The following is a 25,747-nucleotide window of genomic DNA, read 5'->3' as shown; positions in this document are numbered from 1 at the left end:
TATTAAGAAGGGAATGGTTAATAGAACGGAAAATGTCATAATGCCTCTGTATCGCTCCATGGTGAGACCACACCTTGAATACTGTGTACAATTCTGGTCGCCGCATCTCAAAAAAGATATAGTTGCGATGGAGAAGGTACAGAGAAGGGCAACCAAAATGATAAAGGGGATGGAACAGCTTCCCTATGAGGATAGGCTGAAGAGATTAGGGCTGTTCAGCTTGGAGAAGAGACAGCTGAGGGGGGATATGATAGAGATCTTTAAGATCATGAGAGGTCTGGAACGAGTAGATGTGACTCGGTTATTTTCACTTTCGAATAATAGAAGGACTAGGGGGCATTCCATGAAGTTAGCAAGTAGCACATTTAAGACTAATCGGAGAAAATTCTTTTTCACTCAACGCACAATAAAGCTCTGGAATTTGTTGCCAGAGGATGTGGTTAGTGCAGTTAGTGTAGCTGGGTTCAAAAAAGGTTTGGATAAGTTCTTGGAGGAGAAGTCCATTAATGGCTATTAATCAATTTTACTTAGGGAATAGCCACTGCTATTAATTGCATCAGTAGCATGGGATCTTCTTAGTGTTTGGGTAATTGCCAGGTTCTTGTGGCCTGGTTTTGGCCTCTGTTGGAAACAGGATGCTGGGCTTGATGGACCCTTGGTCTGACACAGCATGGCAATTTCTTATGTTCTTATCCAATTAACTTAAGCCAGGTAACTTGCCACGCACCAGCCTAATGAGTCTTAGCCTCCGAGTCTCTCTTAAGGCCTTTTAGGCGAGTACTAAAGTGTTTGATTATTTTAAACTTCAAAAGTCTTAACATTCCTTGATTCTTCTGAATTAACTCCCGCTACTTCTTATTTCCATAGCACTACTGGATGTATACAGCACTACACAGAAGCATGTAAGAGACAGTCCCTGCTCCATGGAGCTTACAATCCAACTAAGAAAAGTTTTTAATTTACCCTTTAATACCCTGATTATATGGGCACTGAGTCAGTGCTCTGGTCCCAAAAAAATGTTCCCCCTGGGCAGGTGGTATCCTGCTCTTTTTTGGGCTGTGTAATAATGGATTTGGAGTTACTCCATCTTTCCAACTCCAAGCCCAAGGTGAGTTACAACTTGGGTATAATAGTTCTAGTGTATCTGTGTAGATGTATTCTTCTCTTTATCCTTTGGACTGTTTTTCTAACATAGCATTGCCACACGGAATAATATACACTACATTACAGAAGGAGCTCGAGTACGATCCCCTTATGCTGATCATTCCCATATGGGAAACTGTAGTATCCTATGATATGCACAGGCACAGTGTGCAACATGTGATAGTGGAGGAGTTTGTACCATTAGCTTCAGTCTGAGTTTATTAGTAGATTGCTTCTTACTAATTTTTTTTTTGGATTAAGTGGCTGTGGAAGATTAATATCAGTGCCGCAGGAATTAATTTTTTTTCAGCAACTCAGGCTTCAGGGGTGGATGAAGGGAAAGATGGTGAAATGCAAACAAAAATTAAGAAAGGTAACGAAATAGACAAAACAATGATAATGGGAGCTTTCAATGCTCACAATACTGTTTGAGTAAATGGCTTGTCGGGACATGGTAAGGAGGTAAAGTTTCTAAATGCTATAAAATGATTGCTTCCTGGAACAGATGGGAGTGAGGAATACTCTAGATTTAATCATCACTTTCATGCTGGATCTTTTGGTACAAAACAGTGGTGGAACTGCTTGTCAACAGCAATCATAATCAAAATTTATCATCATTAAAAGGACATTATGGAAAACTACTGCAGTAGCATTTTTTTTTAAGGTAGAAACTATGACAAAATAAGGAAATTAGTTAGTAAAATAAAACCCCTAAAACTAAAAAGAGCACTTAAGGTTTGCATGCAACTTGGACACTGTTTAAAAACACCATCTTGGAAGCCCAAGCTAAATGTTTTCTATGCATTAAAAAGGGTAAAAAGACGACGAAATGATTGCCAGCATGGATCAACAGAGAGGTGAGAGAGAGCCTATTAAAGCCAAAAGGATGTCTTTCAAAAACTGGAAAGTTGATCCAAATGAAGAAGATATGAAAAAGCATAAGCACTGGCAAGATAGCGATTAAGCATTAATAAGGCAGGTCAAAAGAAGCATGACAGCAAGAGAAAAACTCAAAACATCTTTTTCAAGTAGATTCAGTGAAGAGTCAGTTGGACAGCTAGATGAGCGAGGGGGTAACATTTATTTATTTTATTTAAAATTGCTTGTAGCCTATCACAGCAACCAGTCACCTAAGCAGGCACTTAGCGAATACAAGACCAGAGCAGAAAAATTAAATGAGTTCTTTGCTTCGGTCTTTACTCAGGATTGTCATGAAAAGATACCTACATTGGACACAGGAACTGAAGCAAAGTATGGTGAACTAGGAAGATGTAATAGAACAAACTAAAGAATCACAAAATCACAGAGACCGGCTCATATACACTCCAGAATTCTGAACGACCTCAATGAAATTGCAGACATTAATATCAATCTATAACTTTTCATTAAAATAAGGCCTAGTTTCTGAGGACTGAAAAGTGGCCAATGAGACACCCATCTTTAAAAAGGGCTTCAGGGATGGAGTGGGAAACTACAGCCTGGTGAGCCTGACAATAGTGCTGAGCAAAAAGGGTAGAAGCTAATCTGAAGAACAGAAAAACTAAGCATCTGAATTTATTTGATTTAGATCCCACTTTTGGACAGATTAATGTGGCAAAACCACCATGGATTTAGCAAAGTCAAAAATTTTTTTTTTTAAGAGGTTAATAAATAGATGGAGAAGGTTGAGTCTGTTGATATAATTTATGGGGATTTTCAGAAGGCATTTGACAAAGTCCCTCAGGAAAAACTCATGGGATAGGAGGCAACATATGGTGGATTGGTGATGGGCTAAAAGATAGGAAACAGAGTAGAACCGAATGGTCACTGCTCTCAATAAAGAAAGGTAAATAGTGGAGTGTACCAGGGATCTATACTAGGATGGGAGTTGTTTAATTAATTTACCAATGATCTGGAAAAGGCGGTGAAGAGGGATCAAATTAATAGATGATTCAAATTTGTCAGAGCATAGGATTGTGATCGAGAGAAATTTCAAGAGACCAGGGGATTGAACATCTAAATGGCAGATGAAATTTAAGACAGACAAATGCAAAGTGATGCATGGAGGGAAAAAGGATAGGAAAAAGATCTTGCATTGTGTAGAGTACTTTGAAAACAGCAACTCACTATGCAGCAGCAGCCATCAAAAAAAGCAAACAGAATGTTAGGAATTGTATGAAATTCTGATCATCTCGTCTCAAAAAAAAGACATGGCAGAGAAAGGTGACAAAAATGATACAGGGAATGGAATATCTCACCTATGAGGAAAGGTTAAACAAGTTAGGGCTCTTCAGACTGAAGAAGAGATGGTTAAAGAGGAAATATGCTAGAGGTCTATAAAATCATGAGTGGGGTAAATAAGGAAGTTAATTACCCTTTCAAATAGTGCTAGAACAAGAGGAAACTCCATGGAGCTAGCAGGTAGCACACATTCAAAATCACAGAAAGTATTTTTTTTCACCCTGCATTCAAACTGTGGAATTTGTTACCAGAGGATGTGGTGAAAACAGTCAACCTAGCTGGGGGTAAAAATGGCTTAGATAAGTTCTTGGAAGAAAAAAAAATCCATAAACCAATATTAGCCATATAGACTTGGGAAAGCCACTGCTTATCCCTTATGAGCAAAGAGGAGTGGGTCTATTCTTTGGGATCCTGCTGGGTACTTGCTAGCTGGATTGGCTACTGTCAGAGATAGGATACCGGGCTTGATGGACCTTCGGTCTGACCCAGTATGGCAGGTCTTAGATTTCTTACTATAAACCATGCTTTATGCACACAAATATATTTGTGCACAGCAAGCACATTCAAAATCTTGTGCGCACAAAAAAATGATATTCCTGCACGTTGTGTACATAAAACGTGTTCCACACACCCTCCTTCCAACATATTTTGGTATTGCCACACATTTTTAATGCTGCAGTAATTTGCAAGCCATTAGTTTACTGCAGTTTTTTTTTGTTTTTTTTAGCACATGCATAAGGAAAATGGGTGCTGAACTTCAGCACCTCTTACCACTGTGAGTTCCACTAATTGATTCAATTTATAACTAATGAAATGACAAACTCTGGCCAGATCTTTCTTCCCCACAAGTTTGATAAAGAAAGTTAGGGTTGATTACTTACATACTTTAGTATAATCTAGGAATTCAGCTCTGTTGATGCTATCAGCCATGCCTTAAGGCCTATAATATTAGCTCTGTATGTGTAGTCAATAAGAACCAGACCATCTTCAGCTCATGAGCTGTAGTCTTAGCCTACATTGGTTGTTACAGATTAGCAGGTGGGCATGGAAGTGTTTCCTGAGTTGAGGTATTTCTGGCAGCAGTATGGATCTTCTGGTGAGCTTTTAAATTTGATTTCTTATTAAAGCTTTTACCACATTCTGGACACTTAAATGGTTTCTCTCCCATATGAATCATCTGGTGTGCTTTTAAATCTGACTTCTGCGTAAAGCGCTTACCACAATCTGTACATGCAAATGGTTTTTCTCCAGTATGGATCCTGTAGTGTTTTTTTAAATTTGATTTCCAATTAAAGCCTTTACCACACTCCATACATACATATGGATTCTCCCCCATATGAACTCTCTGATGGGCTCTTAAAAATGATTTCTGATAAAAGCTTTTACCACAATCTGGACATGTAAAGGGTTTCTCTCCTGTATGGATCCTCTGGTGTGTTTTTAAATATGATTTCTCATTAAAGCTTTTACCACAATCTGCACATGAAAATGGTTTCTCTCCATAATGGATCCTTTGGTGTGCATCTAAATCGGATTGCTGACTAAATATTTTGCCACAATCCAAACATAAATGTGGATTCTCTACCAAATGGATTCTCTGGTGTGATTTCAAATTAGATTTACGGTAAAAGCTTTTACCACAATCTGGACACGTATATGGTTTTTCACCTGTATGTATCCTCTGATGCACTTTTAAGTTCGATTTTTCATTAAAGCTTTTGCCACAGTCTGGACATGAAAATGGTTTCTCACCTGTGTGTATCCTCTGGTGAGTTTTTAAATATGATTTCTGATTAAAGCTTTTACCACAATCCAAACATGTAAATCGGATCCTTCCTGGATAGAGGGTCTGTTCTGCTTTTAAATCTAACTGCTGATTAATTTCTCCTTCCATACACAAATGGCCATTATCTCCTGCACGGATCCTCTGGTGAACTTTTAAATCCGATTCCTGAGTAAATCTTTCACCACAACCTGCACATGCAAATGGTTTTTCTACAATATGGATCTGGTAGTGTTTTTTTAGATTTGATTTCCGAGTAAAGCTTTTACCACACTCCACACAAGTGTGTGAATTCTCTCCCATATGAGTCCTCTCGTGGGCTTTTAAAAGCGATTTCTGATAAAAGCTTTTATCACAATGTAGACATGCAAATGGCTTCTCTCCACTGTGGATTTTCTGGTGCGTTTTTAAATTTGATTTCTGATTAAAGATTTTACCACATTCCCCACACATATGTGGATTCTCTCCTGTATGGATCCTCTGGTGCGATTGCAAATTTAGTTTTCGATAAAAGCTTTTACCACAATCTGGACATGTGAATGGTTTCTCCCCCGTATGGATCATCTGATGTGATTTCAAATTTGATTTCTGGTTAAAGCTTTTACCACAGTCTGCGCATGTATATGGCTTTTCTCCAGTATGGATCCTCAAGTGGGTTTTTAAATTTGATTTCTGATTAAAGCTTTTTCCACACACCATACATAAATGTGGACTCTCTCCACTGTTGGCCTTTGTATTAAACTTTCTCCCCCAGGCTCTTCCCTCCTCTGAGCCTTGGAGAAATATTCCTTCCTCTTTCTCTGGGAGGATCTTGTGGGTTTCCTGGTTTCCAGTACATTCCGCCTGGTGTTTCTTATTTTCATGATTGATCCCATAACCTGCTGGGTAAGAGAGAAAGTGCAGACATTATTTCTTAATCTGGGGGCACAGGTAAAAGGTCTCCTGCTCCATATTCAGACTCTCAGAGTTGGCTGTACAATGGAGAGCTAAGGGCACATGTTTAATCTGACAGTTTTCAGAAGGAAATTACATTTTCAACAGGCAAACCATTAAATCCAGTGTAGTCACGATTGTATAATAGGGAGGAGATTAATGACAAATTTAAGATCTAGTCAAACTGAATTCAGATGACTTGCTTCTTTATGTGATGATATCTTGTAGTAATAATGCATAATGTGATTGGTGTATCTGGATAGGACAGTGTAAGGAGTCTGCTAATGAGATTTACAGGCAAGTCTCAGAGATGCAGCCTTGGAGAATCAGTTAACCCTTTCCTTTAGCTGCAGCCTGTGATGATTCAAGGACAAAAATAAAAACTGTCTGCACTGGGTTAAATGCCTCAGGCTTTATTCATTTCTAATTCATGCTCACCTTGTCCCTATATAGATTAGTAAATGTGTGACACTCCCTTGCAACCCTTCCCATTTCTTTGTCACACTCGCCTCCATCTTCCCAACTCTCCTAAACTCTCTACTCAGACTATGACTGATTTCTTCCATGAAAAGATTCATGATTAATTTTGTCAATGTTTTACCAGACCGCTGCCTCCACCCCTGCCTAATTCCTCTCTCCTTCTTTTGGCCCCGGCCAAACTACCTTCCCTTTCTGAAATCATACAGGAGGATACAGCCCATCTTTTCTCCTTCTCCAAGCTTACCATTTGGAGCTTCGACTCCCACCCTCACCTGCAATCATCCCCCTCCCTGTGTCAAATCCTCCGTCAAATTGCTTGCCATCGTGACCGGGCCCCCCTCTTCCTTCACTCTATGATCATACCACTCCTCAAAAACAACCCTCACTGGAGCCTGCCTGTCCTGCTAACTAATTAGCAGTCGGATCAAACATAACTGATAAGACTGGTTTGTGGATTTTCACCTGGTGGATATACAGTATGAAGATAGGGCTTCAAAATTAAGGTGACCACCAGTCTATCATGTTCCACTCTACTGCAGACTGCAGTCAGTTTTTATCATCCTTGCTCTTACTGTTTTTTCATTCCGTTCTATTCATGCAATGTCTGGCGTTCCTTGTGAGGTACATCACTTTGGGAGATTTAGCATGATCTGTAAGGCAATTTATAAAAGTGTTCCTAAATAATCTCATCCAGGCCCAGCTTTAGAAATAGGCAACAGCCTCCTGTGCCAAATTGTGATCGGTGCTGGAGCGCTGCTGCTGCTATGCCTCTGTCCGGGCCTGCCAGCTGCTTGTTACCTAAAAGCAGTAGCAGCGGATAACTAATCCGGCAGCAGCAGAAACAACTTTGAAGAAGAAATTCATTTTGAGGCCTCCAGCTGCCCAATCCACACTCACGACCCTGAGGCAGTCCAGCCCCAGCTATTATTTAGAGATCTGGTAGATAGGAGGGAAGTGGTTGTGCCTTGAGGATCTGCCTCAATCAGCTTTCTACCATGGGAAGCTGAACTCCTGCTCTGACCTAGCAGTTTAATTTTCCACAACTGAAAAAGGCACACTAGGCAGCCTCCCCTACAGTGCACCTCGCTGCATTGCAGGGTCACCCATAAGCTTAGTACATTGCAGTTGGCACAGAGACTGCTTAAACTTATGGTGAGTTTTATTCCCGCTTTAACGCATGTTTTTTTCCTGTGCTAAAGCCCCCTATTACATACCAGGGTTATGTTAATGCAGAAACACCCCATGCTTGAAACAGGATTAAAAACCTGCATGAGAAATAGCTCCGTTTATTACATCGGCCCCTTTCCAAACATGCTAGGAAAATGCCCATCCATTCTTTTATCGCCTCCTGCTTAAACTACTGCAAGTTATTCAGTGGAGGCCTCCCCACTGAGCCCTCTCTATCTCCAGTGTAATCTATTCAAAAATTCAGCTGCACGGCTTATTTTATTTCCCACCTATATCAGCCAATCTGGGCAGGTTACAGAATACAACATTCATAAAATTTACACAATAAAAGCAAAGAAATAACGACTGCATAGTAGTCCTAACAGTGTAACCTGCCTAAAACATGCAGTTTAGAAAACTTCCTGCGGCCAGATGAACCACCACAGGTAGGAAGAAGGGTGCTGAAATGAAGAGGTTTGTGACCTAGCTCACTATAGCACCCATTACAAGAAGGACAAGAGATACCAATTGATGCATGAGAAATAAGTTAACAAGATATTGTACGAATCTCAATTCAACATACAGAAACATATGTGAAATGTATTTTGTCTTTGTACCTCACGTCTTATGTCCTTGATCTTTAATTAATATGTACTTGAACAATTCAATTGATAGATGTTAATTAATGCCTGTTTATGAATACTTCCTATGTATCCCACAGTTAATCACTGATTTATACCTATAAATGTCCTCTTTGTAAACCGTTGTGATCTTTACTTGGAATGATGATATATAAAATGTCTAAATAAATAAATAAATAAATACCCCCAAATTCTTGGGTAAAACAAGAGAGCCTTGAGCTTTTTCCTTAAAAAATAGACAAACAAAACACACGACTTCAAACCTGGCTGTGTCCTTAAAATCAGCTGGCAAGGCATCCCACCACCCTGGAGGTGGTGTCTCCTCCTTAAGTCTGAACAGAGGGATTCTCCACAAGGCTCTCCCGTGCAGATCACAATGAAGGAGATGGAACTCAAGGCCTTTGAAGCAGAGGCAATGCAAGCTGAACTCTCATTAGGCAGGGCCCTAGACATCAGAGCTAAAACATCCCGTGCAAGCTGTCCCACCGCCAGGGCCTTTCTATGTTATATTTTCCTCGAGGGTTGTTCGGTCACAGCACAGCTGTGCACCCTGCTGCTATGAACTGTGTTTTTTTCCCTTTGTAGACCCAACCATAGACACCATTTGGAGTTCCTCATCCCTCCTTGGATGAATGACCATGCTCAAGTGGCAAACATCTGGGGCACTGTTTCCCAGCCACCTCCTGGAGGCACACCCAGGAGTTTTCAGGATCACCACAATGAATATGCATAAAGGAAAATTAGTTTCTTACCTGATAATTTTCGTTCCTGTAGTACCAAGGATCAGTCCAGGACACCTGGGTTGTGACTCCGCACCAGTAGATGGAGACAGACTAAAACTTGTGGGCGGAGCATATATGCCCCTGTGCCAGTCACAGCCCCTCAGTCATACGTAATGTCAAAGTAGACAAAGCCAAAAGGCAACCATAGCTAACCATACAACTTGGTAGGGAAAAGAAAACCAACACCCCTACAGGAACCAGACTCCCCAACCGGGAGAGCGAATGGATCAGCGTACTGAAAAACACAATAATGAGCGGACTCTCCGTTACTATAACGCAACACTGCGGGCGGGATCCTGGACTGATCCTTGGTACTACAGGAACGAAAATTATCAGGTAAGAAACTAATTTTCCTTTCCCTGTACGTACCAGGATCAGTCCAGGACACCTGGGATGTACCAGAGCTAACTTACCGAGGGTGGGAAGCAGAGAGTCCCGCTCGGAGTACCCTCTCTCCAAAACCCCCAGCTTCAGTAGCCTGAACATCCAACCGGCAATGTTTAATGAAGGTATGCAACGACTTCCAGGTATCCGCCCTGCAAAGCGTGTCGAATGAGCCCGAAGACCCACCGGCGGCGATTTTCCACGCCGAATGTACGCAGAACCAATGGCTTCCTTGAGCCAACGGGCAATTGCCGTGCGGGACGCCGCAGCACCTTTCTTTGGACCCGAAGTTAACACAAACAGATGATCCGTCACCCGAAACGGATTAGTAACCTCCAGATAGCGAAGCCGGGACCTCCGCACATCTAGTTTTCTCAAGTCTTTTGTTTTCGGGTCCGAAGACTCCGCAACCGAGAAAGTGGGAAGTTCAATTGACTGATTCAAATGGAACGACGACACGACCTTAGGAAGGAAGGAGGTAACCGTCCGCAAGGAGACCACCGAATCGGAGATGCGCAAGAAGGTCTCCCTACAGGACAACGCCTGTAATTCTGAAAACACGACGGGCCGATGCAATCGCCACTAGGAATACGGTCTTCAAGGTGAAATCCTTGAGCGTAGAACGTTTCAGGGGCTCAAAACGGCACTGAGCATAAGGCTGAGAGTACCCAGTTGAGGTTCCAAGACGGGCAAGGGGGCCGCAACGGAGGACGGAGGTGCTTAGCCCCCCTAAGAAAGCGGGAGATATCCGGGTGGAGAGCCAGAGAGATCCCCCGGACCTTACCACGCAAACAGCCAAGCGCCGCCACTTGAACCCGAAGGGAATTACACTCTAAACCTTCGGCGAGCCCCGCCTGGAAAAAAAGCCAGAATATCGGGAATAGAAGCGGAAGTGGGGTCTAGGCCCCACTCCATGCACCATTCCTCAAAAACTACCCAGACCCGAACATAAGCTAGGGACGTAGACTGTTTTCTGGATCTCAGCAACGTAGCAACGACCGCATCCGAATAGCCTTTTCTCTTCAACCGATACCTCTCAAAAACCATGCTGCGAGACAAAAGTGAGCCACATCCTCCAAACAGACGGGGCCCTGACGAAGGAACCCCGGGAATCCCTGTAGACGAAGGGGTGCGGCCACTGACAGCTGGACCAGGTCCGCAAACCACGGACGGCGTGGCCACTCCAGCGCCACCATGATCACATTGGATGGATGCGATTCTATGCGCCGTAGGATCTTTCCGATCATGGGCCACGGTGGGAACACATAGAGAAGCACATCCACCGGCCAGGGAAGCACCAACGCGTCGACTCCTTCTGCTCCCCTTTCGCGACGTCGACTGTAAAATCGCGGAGCCTTCGCGTCGTGCCAGGTGGCCATCAGATCCATGTGGGGCATTCCCCAAGTCCGGCGAATGAAGAGAAACGCCTCGTCCGCCAACTCCCACTCTCCGGGATCCAAGCGGTGACGACTGAGAAAATTTGCCTGGACGTTGTCGATTCCCACTATGTGGGAAGCCACGAGATGGCTGAGATGCCGTTCTGCCCAGAGCATCAAGAGCCGCGCCTCCTCCGCCACTAGAGGACTTCTTGTCCCTCCCTGGCGATTGATGTAAGCCACGGTGGTAGCGTTGTCCGACCATACCCGGACCGCCTGTCCGCGCACGAGGGGTAGAAAAGCTTGCAGCGCCAGACGGACCGCTCTGGTCTCCAGCCGGTTGATAGACCACCGGGTCTGCGACTCTGACCACAGACCCTGAACCGACTTCCAGCTCAGGCTGGATCGCGCCTGCCCCTCGAGAGGTAGAGGTAGATAGAAATCCTCGGAAACCGGTTTCCAGCGGGAAAGCAATGAGGACTGCAGCGGCCATAGATGAGCGAACGCCCAAGGGACTAACGCCAGCTTGGATGCCATAGACCCCAGAACCGTCAGGTAATCGCAGACTCGTGGCCGGTGTAGCGACAAAAAACGTAGCACCTGAGACTGCAGTTTGCATATCCGGTCCTGCGAGAGAATCACACTGCCTCGCTACGTGTCGAACAGGGCTCCAAGATATTCCAAGGACTGAGAGGGTTCGAGATAACTCTTGTTGAAGTTGACCACCCAGCCCAGGGACTGCAAGAGCTGTAACACCCTGGCCACCGCCTGCCGACACAGACTCTGAGACTTCGCCCGGCTCAGCCAATCGTCGAGGTAAGGGTGAACCAGCAGGCCTTCCCGCCGCAACTGCGCCGCCACGACCACCATCACTTTCGTGAATGTCCGAGGCGCTGTCGCCAGGCCGAACGGAAGCGCCCGGAACTGGAAGTGCCTGCCCAGAATGCCAAACCTCAGAAACCGCTGAAACACTGGTTGAATTTCCACATGAAGGTATGCTTCTGTGAGATCTAGGGACGCCAGGAATTCGCCGGGACGCACTGACGCGATCACTGACCGAATGGTCTCCATTTTGAAGTGAGGGACTCGAAGGCATCTGTTGACTCCTTTCAGATCCAGAATTGGGCGGAAAGTGCCGTCTCTCTTGGGGACTAAGAAGTAAATGGAGTACCGGCCCTTGCCGTACTGAGCGGCCGGAACCGGCGAGATGGCTCCCAGTCTTTCTAGTCTTTGGATGGTATCTAGCACCGCCGCCTTCTTCTTGGGATCCTTGCAGGGTGAGACCAGGAATTTGTCCGTTGGGATGCGAGCCAAATCTAACTCGTAGCCATGTTTTATCACGTCGAGGACCCATTGATCCGATGTCACGCTGGCCCATTCCTCGAGGAATAAGGATAGACGCGTCCCCACGTTTGGAACAGCGTGCCGAGGACGCGACGAGGGATGGGCCGGCCGAACTTCATTGCGAAGGCTTGGACCCCGCACCCGACGGGGCCCCTCCTTGCCGGTCAAAACGTTTGCCCCGAAAGGACTGCTGCCACTGGGTGTACCGAGAGGAAGACGGCCTAGGGTCCAGAGGATCTTTGTGGCCTAGACTTCCTGGGCCCCCTGAACCGGGCTCTGCCTGAAAAGGAAAATCTCGACCGGGTCCTATCCTCCGGCAGCTTAAACGCTCGGTTCTCCCCCAGGTAAACCATCAAATCGTCCAACTCCTTGCCGAACAGCAATGTCCCCTTAAAAAGCAAAGCCCCGAGGTGAGCCTTGGAAGAGCCATCCGCTGCCCAATTGCGCAGCCAAAGGAGACGACGTGCCGACACCGCTGCCACCATGGACCTAGCTGAGGTGCGCAAAAGATCATGGAATGCATCCGCGCCATAGGCAATGGCCGCCTCCAATCTGTCAGCTTGGGAAGCCTCCTCTGAAGAGAGACCCGCATTCGCCTGCAGGACTTGAGTCCAGCGCAGACTAGCACGCATAGCAAAATTTGTGCAACTGGCGGCACGCACCCCTAGGGCAGAAACCTCAAAAATATTTTGAGTTGAACCTCCAACGTACGGTCTTGAATATCCCGGAGGGCTGTCGCTCCCGTGACCGGGATGGTAGACCTCTTCGTGACAGCTGACACTGCCGAATCCACCTTTGGGAGTCGGAGGAGCTCTAGCGCGTCCTCCGGCAAAGGGTAAAGTTTGTCCATGGCCTTGCTGACCTTCAGACCTAACTCCGGAGTATCCCATTCCTTGAAGAGGATATCCGTGGACGAAAAAATGAAAAACGACCGCCGGCCCTGTGAACCCAATCAGAACAGGATCCATATTTGCCTCCTGGCGGACCACCACCGGAGGAGCCTCAATCCCCAGCTCCTGGAGGATGGCCGGAATGAGTGGCGACAGTTCCTCTCTGCGGAACAGACGCACCACCTTTGGGTCATCCCCGTCGACGGCCTGCGCTCCTTTACCTGTACTGGGCTGCGCCGAGCCATCTGCTGCTGCCGTCCCGGCCCCAGGCAGGGGCTCCTCGGAGGCCTCTGCGTCCGCCCCGGAGGTATCTTCGGAATCCGAGTTCTGCGGCACCCCTCGGGGAAGCCGTTTGCCCCAGGCCGCTCTCTGGGTGGTCTTCGCCACCCTCCTTGCCATCTTCTTCTGCGGCGGGGCCCGGTGGACCCTTGAACGCGAGGCGTCCCCCCGTCTGCGCTTGCTGCGCTTATAACGGCGCAGCCAAAGCGCCAAATCTTCAGAAAACTTGCCCGAATCCGTTGCGTTGCTTTCCGAATGCCCCCGGGACTGGGGCCCCTCTGAAGGGACCTCCACCGCTGCACCCCGCTGCGGGGAAAGCGTAGGAGGTAAAACCGAGGCCCCCACCGTTTCCCGCGAAGCTACCCGGCCGGTAGACAAAATGGCCGCCATTCCCGCGCTGACCAGGAACGGGTCAGGAGGCCTATCAGGGGGACCCCCCCCTTGCGACGGCGAACGGGCCCCCCGAGGAGCCGCCGACGATCCCTCGTCTCCCGGGACGCAGGCCGAGCAAAGCCCGTCCTGGGAGAGACGCGCGCGCGCCGAGTCGCAGGCCCTGCACTGCGAGCCGCGCGGCCCTGCAAAAAAACCGCGGGAAACCAAAGACGCGCCGAAAAGCACTGAGGGACGCCGAATAAACACAAAAATTCAACGCGGCGAAAATCGGCGACCTCCCCCCTGCCGAAGACGCCCCCCCTCGAGCGGAACGGAGCGCAACGCCAGGGAACGGAGAGCCGACTGAAAACAAAAGTAAAAACACTTTTTTTTTTTTTTTTTTTTTTTAAAATAAGAAAAAACGCTGTCCCAGGTGCTGAAAAGCCCTATGTCCTGCAGGGGTGAGTGAACCGGGCTCCCCGGTGTCACCCCTGACGCTGCTACTAGTCCAGCCGGGTCCTCAACCCTAGCAGCGGCCTCAACCTGGGGAGGGTAGTCCCCTCAGGACCTCTCAACTCCCCAGGGAGGCAGGACAACTGGGACTAGAATTAAACAAGATTAAATAAAACCCAATTTGAAGAAAAAAACCAAGTTAGGCCTAATAAAATCAACCACAAAAGCGAACCTGACTAACCACACAGAATCAGGCCCGACAGGGCTGTGACCAGACCTGCACCACCTACTGGAGACAGAGTAAGACTGAGGGGCTGTGACTGGCACAGGGGCATATATGCTCCGCCCACAAGTTTTAGTCTGTCTCCATCTACTGGTGCGGAGTCACAACCCAGGTGTCCTGGACTGATCCTGGTACGTACAGGGAAGAAAGATTTGCATACACCGGGCCTCCAATGCATGCAATTCTATCTCCTACATATTCAGTACGGATGTTCTGAAAACCAAACCAGTTCTAGACTGCCTGGGTTGCTTGAGAATGGATTTGACCACCACTAATGAGCAGCTGCTGCTGCTTCTCAAATCCGGGATCTGTCTGGACACAGTATCTCTCATCCATCTTCTTATCAAATCAGAGCTACAGAGAGGAGGCTCTCCCACATTCATCTGTGCCTCCTAAAGGACCTCATGGATGAGCACAGCTACAATATCCATTGGGGATTCACAAACTGGAGGATATAATGTACCTATGGCCTAGGCTCCTCCTCCTCCTGCAATGTAGATAAAATGGCCTCCACCATTCTCTTAAAATCAGCAAAGGAAAGGAGCTCTGAGGGAGATGATCTCCTTTCCTGTACAGGAGGGTGGTCCAAGAGGAGACCTACTGACATTTCCTGATCAAAGTCCTCAGATCCTAACCATACTCTTAGGAGTATTCAGCGTCCAAGCCTGACTGGAATGAGGGGGACATGAACCCGGACCTCATCTGGCTAGCAGACAAGACCTCGGAGAGGGCAACACTTGTTTATTGGGTCCTAGATCCTGATGAACTCTTGCATCTCTTCCTTCCATGATGGGCTGAGATTCCTAATATTGACTCTCCTTCAAGAACAGGCCTCATGACTCTTCCACTGGGTGCCAGGATGGGTTCCAGCAACAGCTAGACGCTTGTCTGCAGAGACACAGATGCCAGTATACTGATGCTCTGTAACTTAGGATCCAGGTCCTCCTCAAAAACTGCTAACGCCTGGGAAGCAGAAGCAGCAACCATGTCCTTCCTAGGATACCCGAAGTGTATTGGTGGCGGACACCTGAACCCTGGAGAAAGCATGATGGTAGAGTTCTCCTCCCCATGAGGATGCTTGAAGGGATTCGAGCTGCCACCAGGAATGTCCTCGCTCCCGGCATCACACGTCAACAGAGACCAATACCAACGCACGTCATCGGAACTCCACGGTGCCAATTCCAAAAAGAGAGGAAGAAACCCTTTAAGGTGCATAAACATTAGCACCTGTATGTATAGAAGGGCATGTATGCGAGTGCATGCTATTTGAAAAATAACATACCTACAGGAATCAGGAAACTTACGTGCATTAAAAGAAGAAAAAAGGGGAGGGGGTGGGCAGGGGCATTCCGGAGCAGAGCCAACGTTTCTGTGCATGAGTTGCCATTTCACAACTGCCAAAGTGATGTGCACCTGTCTTTTACTTGCGGATATTTACTCCTGCTCAATGTTACGAACGTTTGATATTCCACTTCTTGCCAGGTTTGGTCTCCAAGTGGACTACAGAAATTAAAGATGTCAAGCTGTGTGCAAAGACTGCCCCTCCTGTTTGTCCTCGGAGAAAAACAGGTTCTAGCCAGCAAGGAGACCAGAAACAATGACCGCCACTGCCTGATACCTGCAGATGTCCTTTTGGAACCTTGTGATTTTATTTTAGTACAATAGAATGTCGCTCTTTTCTAACTACTTTGTACATGTGTCTTTGTAAAAGTACCAAACAGTCAGATCAATTTTCCTGAATCTGAGAGCTGACAGGAGATTCATAACCAGTGAAAGAGACACACAGGTGGCCAGAAATTGATGACAGAGAGAGGAGTCACGAGAGAGTGAGAGCACCCGGCTGCAACTTGACACTGAGCACATGGAGACTTTACACTTCACATTGCACAACACATTCCTCGCTGATGCTCCTCTGAGCTCTGTTGCTGCTTTTGAGAGACACTGTAAAAAACCACTTCTGATCGCGCCATTTCCTCCTGTGTGATGGAAGCTCAGCAACATTTTAAGGAGATTAGCACAGAATTCTACAAACCAGGATTATGGCCCTCCATATTTATTTAATGTGCCCATTGGTGAAATGATTATGTGGGAAATATATGACGATGTTTTCTTCTACATTTTACCAGTGGCATACTGAGATGATTTTAGGGTGACAGGCAAAGACCAAACCCCTTGGGTTTATAATACAAAAACTGAGAATTAACAGAAACAAAGCTGTTCACAAAAACACAACTTCTATCCCTTCTCCTTCAGTTGCTAAAAGGTCAGATCTGTTAATGCCAACTTAATGTGATTATGAATAACGTATAAATGCAAATGGGAAAACACAGAGGGAGGGGAAAAGCCACCGATAAAATCCTTAGGAATTAGAAGGAAACCCCCCCCCCCCCCCAATACAGACACAGTGGGCCCCCGCCCCCCCAACATCATATGGCCTCTTACACAGGGGTCTCCTCCCCTACCCAAGCTGACACTCACCTGTATAGGAGCTCTCACACCACCCACTCTCTCTTGGGTCCTGCTGATCCCAGACACAGGAATCTTCCTCCTGCTTAATCCTTATTATCAGATCAAGTTCCTCAACTGGAGAGTCCGTTTCTAGGAAAAAAGAATTACATCATGTCCTCAACTGGAGGTGCAAACTACGTTTGTGAGGCCTCTGGGGCAGGGAAGTCTCTACAGTATGCTGAGGTGTCGAAAAGCGGAATATAAAATATTAAAAAAAAAATTGTTTTGTTATAAAAAAAAAGTGACAAAGAAAATTGGAGAAATTACTTACCTGATAATTTTCTTTTCCTTAGTATAGCAGATGGACTCAGGACCAATGGGTATAGTGTGCTCCTGATAGTAGCAGTTGGAGATGGATCAGATTTCTATCTGACGTCAGCCCTAGTACATATACCCCTGCAGGATGCCATGCTCTTCAGTATTCTCTTCTAAAAGCAATTGTGGATATATGTGTGACTGAATAACTTGATTAACTTGGTTAACTGATTAACTTGAACCCGTTGATGTGGCTATAGCTGGAGACCGCCAGTGCACTCAACCGAGAAACGCCAACACCCGGCAAGTCTGGGTGTCCTAATTAGAGGGAAGCTTGGCTTACCCGTGTTTGTCTTTTTCTCGGGGTTCACTCGAGGTTTCCGTGATTGCCGGCAGCCGTGGGCGGGATGCTGAGTCCATCTGTCTACACTAAGGAAAACAAAATTATCAGGTAAGTAATTTCTCCATTTCCTAGCGTGTAGCAGATGGACTCAGGACCAATGGGATGCACAAAAACTACCTCCTCTACAGGGTGGGAGGCTGCCCTTGGCCCACTTAGTACTGCCCTTGTGAATGCCGTGTCCTCCCGAGCCTGAACATCCAGACGGTAGAATCTGGAGAAGGTGTGGATGGAGGACCATGTCACCACCCTGCAAATCTCGGCGGGTGACAGCATTCTGATTTCTGCCCAGGACACTGCCTGGGCTCTAGTGGAATGGGCCTTGACCTGTAGATGCAGTGTCTTGCCTGCCTCCACGTAGGCTGCCTTGATCACTTCTTTGATCCAGCGGGCTATGGCTGCCCGCCAGGCTGCTTCCCCTTGTTTCAATTTGGTCAGTGTGGATTCCACTGCCGTCTTCCTGACAGGGTCGTGGCAGGGAGATTTCACAAACTTGTCTGGAGGGATGTTGTGGAAGTCCAGGTAATATCCCTCTCGAATGATGGTTAGGACCCACTTGTCCGAAGTCATCTCGACCCATCTTTGGTAGAATAGGGCAAGCCTGCCCCCTATGGCTTCTTCCTGTGGATGGGTCGGCTGATTTTCATTGTGGGGTGCGGCTGGGGCCTGGACCAGAGTCGGCTGCCCTTTTGTTGTGCTTATTCCGAAAGGACTGGCCCCTGCCTGCGGGGAGAGATGCTTGATATGTACTTTTGTACGGTTTGAAGCGCTGTGATCCCCTGCCCTTAGATATTCGGGGGGGGGAGGGGCGCTGGCTTCTCTTGTTCTTGTCCTTCGGTAGCCGCGGTAGTGGGGATTCGCCCCATTTGTCTGTTAACTTCTCCAGTTCCCTTCCAAACAGGAGGGTTTCCTTAAAAAGCACTCTCGTGAGTCTCGTCTTAGACGTCGCGTCGGCTGACGAGCTTCAGAGCCAGAGTTGACTTCTGGCTGCCACAATGGACGAAACGTCTCTGGCTGCGGTGCACACCAGGTCGGAGGTCGCATCCGTGAGGAATGACACTGCTGGTTCTAGTGCTTCGACGGGCGTGGCGGCGTTCCTGGTCTTAGATAAGCAGGCGCGTGTCACCATGGCACAGCAGGCCGCAATCTGTAGCGACATAGCTGATACGTCGAATGACTGAGGATGGATTCCAGATGTCTGTCCTGGGCATCCTTGAGCGCTGCTCCTCCTTCGACTGGGATGGTAGTGCGCTTTGAGACCGCGCAGACCATGGCATCCACTTTGGGGAATGCCAGGAGATCTTTGGCAGCGGGGTCCAGGGGGTACATGGCTGGCAGGGTCCGTCCCCCCTTGAAAGTGGCCTCCAGAGACTCCCATTCCAGGTCAATCAGCTGTTGGACGGCTTGCAGCAGAGGAAAATGGCGGGAGGCCTGACTGAGTACCTCGAGGAGGGGGTTCGTCTTCGGTTTCCTTGTGGCACTTGTGCCTGGGACAGCGAGCTTCTTCAAGCTGTGAGCCATGAGGTCTGATAGTTCGTCTCTGGCAAAGAACTGCCTCATGGTTCGGTAAGGTTCCTTTCCTGGAGTGATTTCTCCTTCCTCCAGGGAGTCTTGATCCTCGTCAGAGGCGTCCGTGTCCCCAGTGTTGGTGTTTTTTGGGCGGGGGAGGCAATTCTCTGGGTCTGGAGGGTCCCGGGATGTTAGGGTCCTCTGGGGAAGGCTGTGGCTGTGTCATCAGGGGCGCCGGGGGCATGTGGACAAAGGTATGTAGGCCTTTGAAAAATTCTACCCAGGAGAAAGATGCTGAGTCTAAATTGAGAGGCCTGCGTCCCTGGGGAGCCCCGTTTGAAGGCGGCTCCCGCTGGGGGTAGCTGCGGATGCGGATCCCCGTACCGGCTGGGGAGGGCCTTGGCCTGGTTCACCCAGAGCTTCCTCGCACTGTAGACACAGAGTCGTGGCCTCTTTGTGCTGCGCAGCTCTTATGTGGCAGGCTGGGCAGAAGACCCGAGCCTTGAGCTTCTTGTCCGGTGGTGCCATGGTTTGTGCGCGTAGGATTGCAGAAATCCCCAGTTTGTGCGTTCAAGCGTACGCCGGGAGGCTTAGTTATGCGCTCCGGGTGCGCCAAAGTTGTGCGAGTAGGTCGGATGCACACGTGCCACTGTGCGCACGGGGTTTACTTATGCGTCTGGCACAGTTGAGCGTGTGGCTGTGCGCGTCTCTGGTACTTATGCGGGTGCCGGTGTGCGCACAAGTCATTTTGTGCGCACGGATCGAATTGGCGGACAGGGCGGCGATCAAGTGAAAATGGCGACTGCAACCACGCGAGCAATATGACGACCACCTTGGAGGGTCTCCATGTGGGAGGACCCTCGTATCGGACCGGATCTAGCCCGGTTAGAGCTGACCAATCCGGTGGCACTGACGCCGGCTGGCGATCTGTGCGGCTCTTCGAGCCTCGGAGACCGGAAACTTTTAGGAAGTTTTCTACCTTACCTTGTCTCGGCGTTTCCCCAGTCTCATTCCAGGCAGTCTCCGGCTGCGGGGGGAGGGGGGTGTGAAGGAGAGGAAAAAGTACGTTCACCGCCGTGCTCGAGGTTGCACCCGCTGCCTCTCAGCCGCACCCGTTGCCGGGGGCCAAGTCCATACCTGGGTCGGCTGCCAGACCGAGGCTTAACCTCTGAGGGATCGCGGAAATCACCTCAGCAATTCTCAACTGGGGGAGTGACCCGTAGGTATCACCGCAGGAGAGCGGGGCTAGTCTGTAGAGGTAAGACTTCTTGTTTTGGATTTCTTTGGTTAGAATACTCTAACGCTGTGCAAGCTTGTATAAAGTCCCGAAATGTTAAGGAGACGGAAAATACTGAAGAGCTGCACTTCCTGCAGGGGTATATGTACTAGGGGCTGACGTCAGATTGAAATCTCCAACTGCTATCAGGAGCACACTATACCCATTGGTCCTGAGCCCATCTGCTACACGCTAGGAAAGCTAGAAAAGAAAAAGATCTGAGACAATGAATGAACTGCGTGCTGGGAAGAATGTAGAGAGGCTGAATTAAATCTGTGTGTAGTTAAGATCGGAATTTAATTATGAGTGCATAAGTATGCGGGGAAGTAGACAGTTTGCAAAAAAGTCACTTGACTTGCTTCATTTGAGAAGGTGTGAGAACTAGTTTCTGAGCAAGGAAGAGACATTGGATTTCCACCTCCCACACATCCATCACATTTTTTGATACATAGATTACCCCTATTAAGAATAAAATCAAAATAAGAGGAATTTAGAACAATGTGCAATTAACCCTGATTTTAGTAATTGACTAATTTTAGTCCGATTGGTGATCAGTGACAAACTAACAAAAAAAAAATGTAAAAAATCTATTGGTTTTTAAATTGGATCACACACACCCATTCCTTAAACAGTTTTAAAACTAAACTGCTCCAATAAAATTAAGATGCCAAACAGTAGCCCAGCAGCGAAATGAGGGCTATCCAGTCTTTTGCAGCATGAACCACACGTATGATTATCTACCTGATGGTGGAGAGAGAGTCATCTGTGTAGCTGGTGCAGAGAGCTTCTGGCTCTCAGAGAATATGCATGATGATTGATATATATATATAGAGATCCTGTACCTAGTTCCTGTCTACCAGTTGATGCCTTGGATGCATGGAGGATGTGTCCTGAGCCCAGGAGGGATGGGTTAGGGCTGCTACTGTAGTTGGCGAGTTGATTATCAAGAATGTAGATAAGCGAGGTGGCTGGTGGGTGTGAGGATCGTTTGGTAAATTGCCTGTCTGTTCTGAAGGCATCACCTAGCTAGCGGGTCTATCCAGTAAAGTGCGGCCGCGTTTACCCCGCTCCTAACCCGCATTCTATTTACTTTCCGGCCGCGTTAGCCCTTCCTGCGATCCCAAACCCCCTTTAACCTACTCCTACCGCGTCCTAAAATCCCCGGGCAACCCCTTCCGCACGCAGCATGTATATTGCATGCAAACGAGCGAATTAGCTATTCCCTAGCATCCCGTAACCCGCGCCCCAACTATCGCTATTTTTCCCTGCCGTTTGTTGCACGTTTAACCTGTTAATTTACCGCCTACCTTTTACCTGGCGTTAGTGTGGCATTCGATCTGCTTCGTACCGGACAGCGCCATGGACAACCTGTAAGTTATTGCTCTGGTGCTAATTTTCGTTCGGTCGAGGAGAAGGAGATATGCTCGACTGAGAAACGCAGGAAATGATCGGCAGATTGGAGAGGTAAACGGGGTGGGGCTGTAGCAAAGAGAACCCATCCGACCGGTGAACCCAGCTGCAAGACCGGAGGTGGTACGTGCTTTTTTTTTGTTTAGCAGTAAAGAACGGCGTCCGTGTCTTCTGGCGCCTCTACCGATGCCGGACGATGGGCGCCCATCGTCCTTAAGGACGATGTTCACGGGCGCCCATCTCTGGGTGCCCGTGAACATTGTCCGTAAGGCGGAGGTGGAGATGAGAAGCCTCTACGGAAGAGAGATGGGCGCCCAGAGAGATGGGCGCCATCTTCGGGCGTCCGTAAAGGCGTCTCATCTCCACCTTATCTGGGCAATCTCCCTGGGCGCCCATCGTCGGGCATGGTCCGTAAGGCGGAGGCAGCGATGCAGAGAGATGTTTAGCAGTCTCTACGGATGCAGATAGATGGGCGCCCATCTTCTGGTGTCCGTAAAGGCGTCTCTACAGACGCCGGAAGATGGGCGACTACAGATGGGTTGTCTATAACAGTGTTGCCGATCCATGTCCTTGGCCATGCTTAGTTTTTTTTTTTTGCTGATCCATGGCCATGCTTGTAACATTACGTGATGGTGGACTATCTGTCCATCGCTCTCTAGCCACATTCATCTGTAACATTTTTGTGTACCAAGCTTCGTTTTTTCTACGTGTTATTTCCTATTTTTTTGATCTGGCCGCTATAATATATCTGCATTGAAACTATTTGTAAATGCTTGGATGTACATTACTCTCAACAGTGACGGTGGACTATCTGTCCATCTCTCTCTAGCCACATTGTACTAATTGGAATAACATCTATTTTATCAGTGTTTTACCATCTGTTGTATTCCCTGCAGGCAGGGCACCATGCCATCTGCATGGGAGGCATTCAGCGGGCCGCCCCCCCGCCGGGACGTGTCATTCGCACGCGAACAACGCTTTTTGGAATGCGTGAGCGAGATGTTGTCTGAACCTACCGGTTGAGCTCACAGGCAATCTTGTCCCTCTATGAAGACCTGCGTGAGGACCTGGAGCCCCTGGCCAATTGACACCATGCTGTGCCCGGATTGAATAAACTTCTGTGCGCCTTAAATTTTTTTGGTACCGGAAGTTTTCAAAACCCAGTGAGTGTTATTGCTGGTATGGCGCAGGCCTCCGTTTCACGGAACCAGTCACAGGTGTTGAAGGCCATGATGGAGCGGGTGAGGGAGTACATCGTGTATCCTACGGATCCAGCTGAACTGCAACAGATACGCAGCGGGGTCATGGGTATTGCAGGGATGCCTAACGTGTTGGGCGCTATCGACTGCACTCATATTGCGTTTACACCCAGGTTGGATGAAGAGAGTGCGTTCCGGAATCGCAAGCACTTCCATTCCATGAACGTGCAAAGTGGTTTGCGATGCACGCCTTCGTATTCTAAATGTCGTATCTAACTTTCCAGGGAGCTGCCATGACGCCTACATTCTGGCACATTCATCTCTGGCCACCCAATTCCCTGAAGGAAAGTACGGGGAAGGTTGGCTGCTAGGTAAGTGACAGTTGCTACTTCCCGTGACTGTGTCTGTCATGTGTTCTGTTCTCAGGATGTTAAGGGTGAGCGCCATACAGTAATGTTTAGGTCTTTCATTGTTTATGGTGTTTTGCGCTGCAATGTTGTTTTCAATGCATCCCTGGTTTTTCATCCCATAGGCGATGGCGGCTATGGCTGTAAGCCTTGGTTGCTTACTCCGCTACAGAACCCAGGCACAGCTTTCGAAAAACGCTACAATGAGGCTCATGGCAGCACCAGAAATGTGATTGAGCGTACTTTTGGAGTTCTGAAGGGGCGTTTTCGATGCCTGGATTGCTCAGGGGGTGCCCTGCAATACAGTGCAGAAAAGGTTGTGAGCATTATTCTTGCCTGCTGCATGCTAAACAATATTTGTCTGCGATTCGGTGTGCATGCAGAGGTTGACGAAGACTTGCCACCCGATCCGCCCGTGGAGCTCGCAGCTGAAGCAGACAACAGTGCACGGGGTCATGAGGTCCGACAAAGGGTCATCAACAGTTATTTCTCTTGTAAGTTTAATGTCATACATTACATTGCTGCTGTTATAGTACCACAGTGCCCCAGGATGATATTGCGCTTTCATTGATGTTCATAGCTGTGCTTTATTATAGATATTAATCATTTATGTACCTGCTTGTCCTATTCACTCTTGCCTTTTGTTCTCTTTTTGTTTCAGAATTCGAGATTGATTTCTTTAAAAATGTACTGAACAGAACATATAACTGGAAGATGACTCCCTCCATCAACACATTAGCAGTTCACATGGACTTCATTGTATCCATATTTCTCTGTCTTTAGACCTGATATTATTTTCCCTTTTATGGTCCTCCTGGCCATTACCAGCCACTGAAATATTATCTGTAGCCTTTGGTTATTTATGGTTCAATAAATATCCCTTGATGTGTAACATTAATATTATGGTTACAAACTTTAAAGCCACATCTGGTTTTCCTTTTCAGAATATGAAAGCTTTTCCCAGCACTAAAAATCTGTTTAACGTTACATAAACATTTCGTGGAGTGGAAGTGTAACATAAATAAGTGTAACGACCCAATTGTAGACAACATTACCGGCTTTTTATACTCTGGCATGTCTCCCCCTAGTGGGGAGGAGGGGAATCCTTTTGTCCCCCCTCCAGGACAAAAGGATTCCCATCGTCCCCCCAGGCCTTGCTCCAGCCGTCTGCGCCTTGTACCTGCCCAAACGGAAGTGGGGTGTCATTGACATCATGAACATGTTATGTACCCCCCCCCCCCCAACAATGAAGTTCTTATTCACACTGACTGCGAGATCTGTTCAATAGCCATGCCCAGCCTATGCTCCGTCTGTGACCGTATAAAACTTAGCCAGCAGTAATAAAAACATAAAAGTACACATAATCAAACTGAAAACATAACTTTTATTTAACTTTTTATGGGTGTTGGATGGAAGGAAATTTAGAGGCGAATGCTTGGATAGCACCGATCAGTGCTGCCATATTCTCTCGCTGAGCAGCCATCATTTCCACCATACATTCTCAAAAGTCAGCTCTCAGCGATCGCAATTCCTGGAGGATTTCCTCATGATGACGATCCTGATGTGAGGTTATTCCAGCCACTAATTGCTCGCTCAGGACATCATCGCCAAAAAGTGGCACTCTGAGGTCAGGTTCCACTGGCGCTATTTCCTCAGTCACTGGCGGGTCATCCAGTTGCTGGGATGTTTCCGGGTCTTGAAATGCTGGGGGGGTGGCTGGATCCTGGAGGTCCCCGAGAACTTCCAGTGATTCGTCGACAGGGACATCATACAGACCCAGTGTGACCATGTCCTCTGACAATTGCTGGCTGGGGGAGTCAGCGCTAGGCAGTGGAAAAACGAATTCCTGGTTCTGGTCGGATTCTTCACTCTCACCTTCGCCATTGTCCGTTGTTTCTGTGGATCGAGATATAGAAAGAGGTCACTGTCATTCCATATTTGTGAAGAGTTCATCGTTATGGATTGCAATACCAATGTGGAACCAAATCATATTATTTTTATGGAACAACAATTACCATGCCAGAAGAGACGTGACATTACCTAAATGCTATCACATACTATTGCAACAAATACAGTGATGATAGGGCAATGAACGATGCAAATTTTTATTGCTGTTTCGAAATAAAAAAAAAAGAACGATCACACACACATGGGTGGACCACTCATCAGCCATACAGTTAACATGCTACGGTAACCAGATTTAGCTAAATACATACCTGCACGTGCTGCTGTGTCCGTGATGTGCTGCATCTG

At 47.5% G+C, this 25,747-nt stretch overlaps 1 protein-coding gene across 2 annotated transcripts in view; it reads right to left on the bottom strand.

Moving 5' to 3' along the window:
* Positions 1-600: 600 nt before the first annotated feature.
* LOC115083746 (oocyte zinc finger protein XlCOF6-like) overlaps positions 601-25,747 on the bottom strand; it is a 52,457-nt gene continuing 27,310 nt past the window's right edge. Inside the window, exons 4-5 of one of the 2 annotated variants that reach the window (XM_029587741.1) lie at positions 17,009-17,128; positions 601-6,027 (exon numbers count right to left, since the gene is read on the bottom strand). In XM_029587741.1, the coding sequence (XP_029443601.1) occupies positions 4,388-6,027; positions 17,009-17,128 (1,760 nt within the window). In that variant the 3' untranslated portion in view covers positions 601-4,387. The remainder of the gene's footprint in view (positions 6,028-17,008; positions 17,129-25,747) is intronic. The other variant, XM_029587742.1, reaches the window with a different exon arrangement.

The sequence above is a fragment of the Rhinatrema bivittatum genome, chromosome 2 (assembly GCF_901001135.1).
Source record: "Rhinatrema bivittatum chromosome 2, aRhiBiv1.1, whole genome shotgun sequence".
In the NCBI taxonomy this organism is placed as follows: domain Eukaryota; kingdom Metazoa; phylum Chordata; class Amphibia; order Gymnophiona; family Rhinatrematidae; genus Rhinatrema; species Rhinatrema bivittatum.
Note: the sequence above shows the minus strand (reverse complement) of the source record. Positions and strands in the feature narration are given on the sequence as shown.